This window comes from Morone saxatilis, unplaced genomic scaffold (assembly GCF_004916995.1).
Source record: "Morone saxatilis isolate NCDOM2014 unplaced genomic scaffold, NCSU_SB_2.0 Contig18, whole genome shotgun sequence".
Classification (NCBI taxonomy): Eukaryota; Metazoa; Chordata; class Actinopteri; family Moronidae; genus Morone; species Morone saxatilis.
This window is the reverse complement of record NW_023339740.1, coordinates 18,114,720-18,116,065: the sequence shown is the minus strand read 5'-3', so window position 1 is coordinate 18,116,065 and position 1,346 is coordinate 18,114,720. Positions and strand designations below refer to the sequence as shown.

The 1,346-nt window shown below is 46.7% G+C and overlaps 1 protein-coding gene across 2 annotated transcripts in view; it reads right to left on the bottom strand.

The window, feature by feature from the left end:
- vgll4b (vestigial-like family member 4b) overlaps positions 1–1,346 on the bottom strand; it is a 43,486-nt gene that overhangs the window by 16,772 nt on the left and 25,368 nt on the right. For both annotated transcript variants that reach the window (XM_035662880.1, XM_035662879.1), the window contains one exon: positions 617–860. In XM_035662880.1, the coding sequence (XP_035518773.1) occupies positions 617–860 (244 nt within the window). The remainder of the gene's footprint in view (positions 1–616; positions 861–1,346) is intronic.

Here is a 1,346-nt window from a genome sequence, read left to right as displayed (position 1 = left end):
AGAGAGAGAGAGAGGGGGAAAGCTTTGACTTCAGTGCCCCTGGCCTCAGCACTCCTTCACCACCAGTCAGCGCTCCAGAATCTCTGGAATCTCTGGAAGTGGGAATGTGGGAACGTTGGAGATGTGAGTAATCTTTCTGTTGTGCAGTCCCTGTTTCCAAGCTTCCAGAGATCTGCGGCTATAAGGAGAACACTGTGGAGCCAGCTAAACCTGGCGTAGCACCCTGGAGTCCAAACTGGGACTTCTGAGAAAGCCTGCCTGTGTGCAGCTTCACTAAGCGGAGAGCCCGCAAAGATATGGCCAACAGAAACACTGGCATACGCGAGTCAAAAATGACTTCTTTTAAAAACACTGAGTTGTGTATGTGTGCATATGTAGCTTCTGGGTAGCAAGGTGTTTGTGTGTGTGTGTGTGAGAGAGAGAGAGACAGATAGAGAAACACAGACAGACAGAAAAGGTGCAGTCAGAGAAAATTGGAGATTTTTTTTTTTACCAGCACCTCAGGAAATGAGCATGTAGAAAATAATGTAAGTGCTCATTATAGATTTTCTTAGAACATGTGTAAATGCCTGTTCACTGGTGCGACAACAGAGCGTTTCTCAGTATGTATACTCACAGCTGTGCGGCAAACAGTCGGCTCATCTTTGCCACGTGCTCGTTGTCGTCCATGTCGCTGTCCCCCTGGTCCCCGCTCAGCTTCCTCTTGGTGGGGCTGATGGGAGGAGGACCTGTCCTGTGGCTGGAGATGGAGGAGATGGAAGATGAGGAGGATGACGACGAAGAAGAGGAGGACGAGGAGGAGGAAGACGAGGACAGAGACAGGGACTGGAGTCTGGGGTCACCCCTCAAAGCTGCTTCACCTGCAGGGCGGGAAGACGGTGAGGGAGAAAAAAGAAGGAACAGGTATTAGTGATGTTAAACCTCTGTCGCGAAGTTTGAGAATATGAGGTAGAGATCATGTAAACTGCAACAGCTGACTATACTTTCGGTGATTTCAAATGTGATGGGATGAACTGACACTCGTGCTTTTGCTGTCAACTGATGTGCTTACAACAACAAGGTGCAGAGCCATGGATGTGAATTATGATAATTAGTGAAATAATTATGGTATTTTCAAGTAGAAGGCAACTGTTTTATTGCCACTTTAAACAAGTTGACCACAAAAACTACTTCATGAAAGTGTTACTATACAGGCCGTGTTCCAGCTCAAACTTTGGATTTTGTTGACTTATACAGTTTGCTGAGTGAGGCACAAACCTCTGGCATAAGCAGGGGAGTATCTGGTTGGGAATGTTTTGGAAGAAATAGTTGTGGATGGGTTCTGCATTTGTGTATATGTGTGTGTG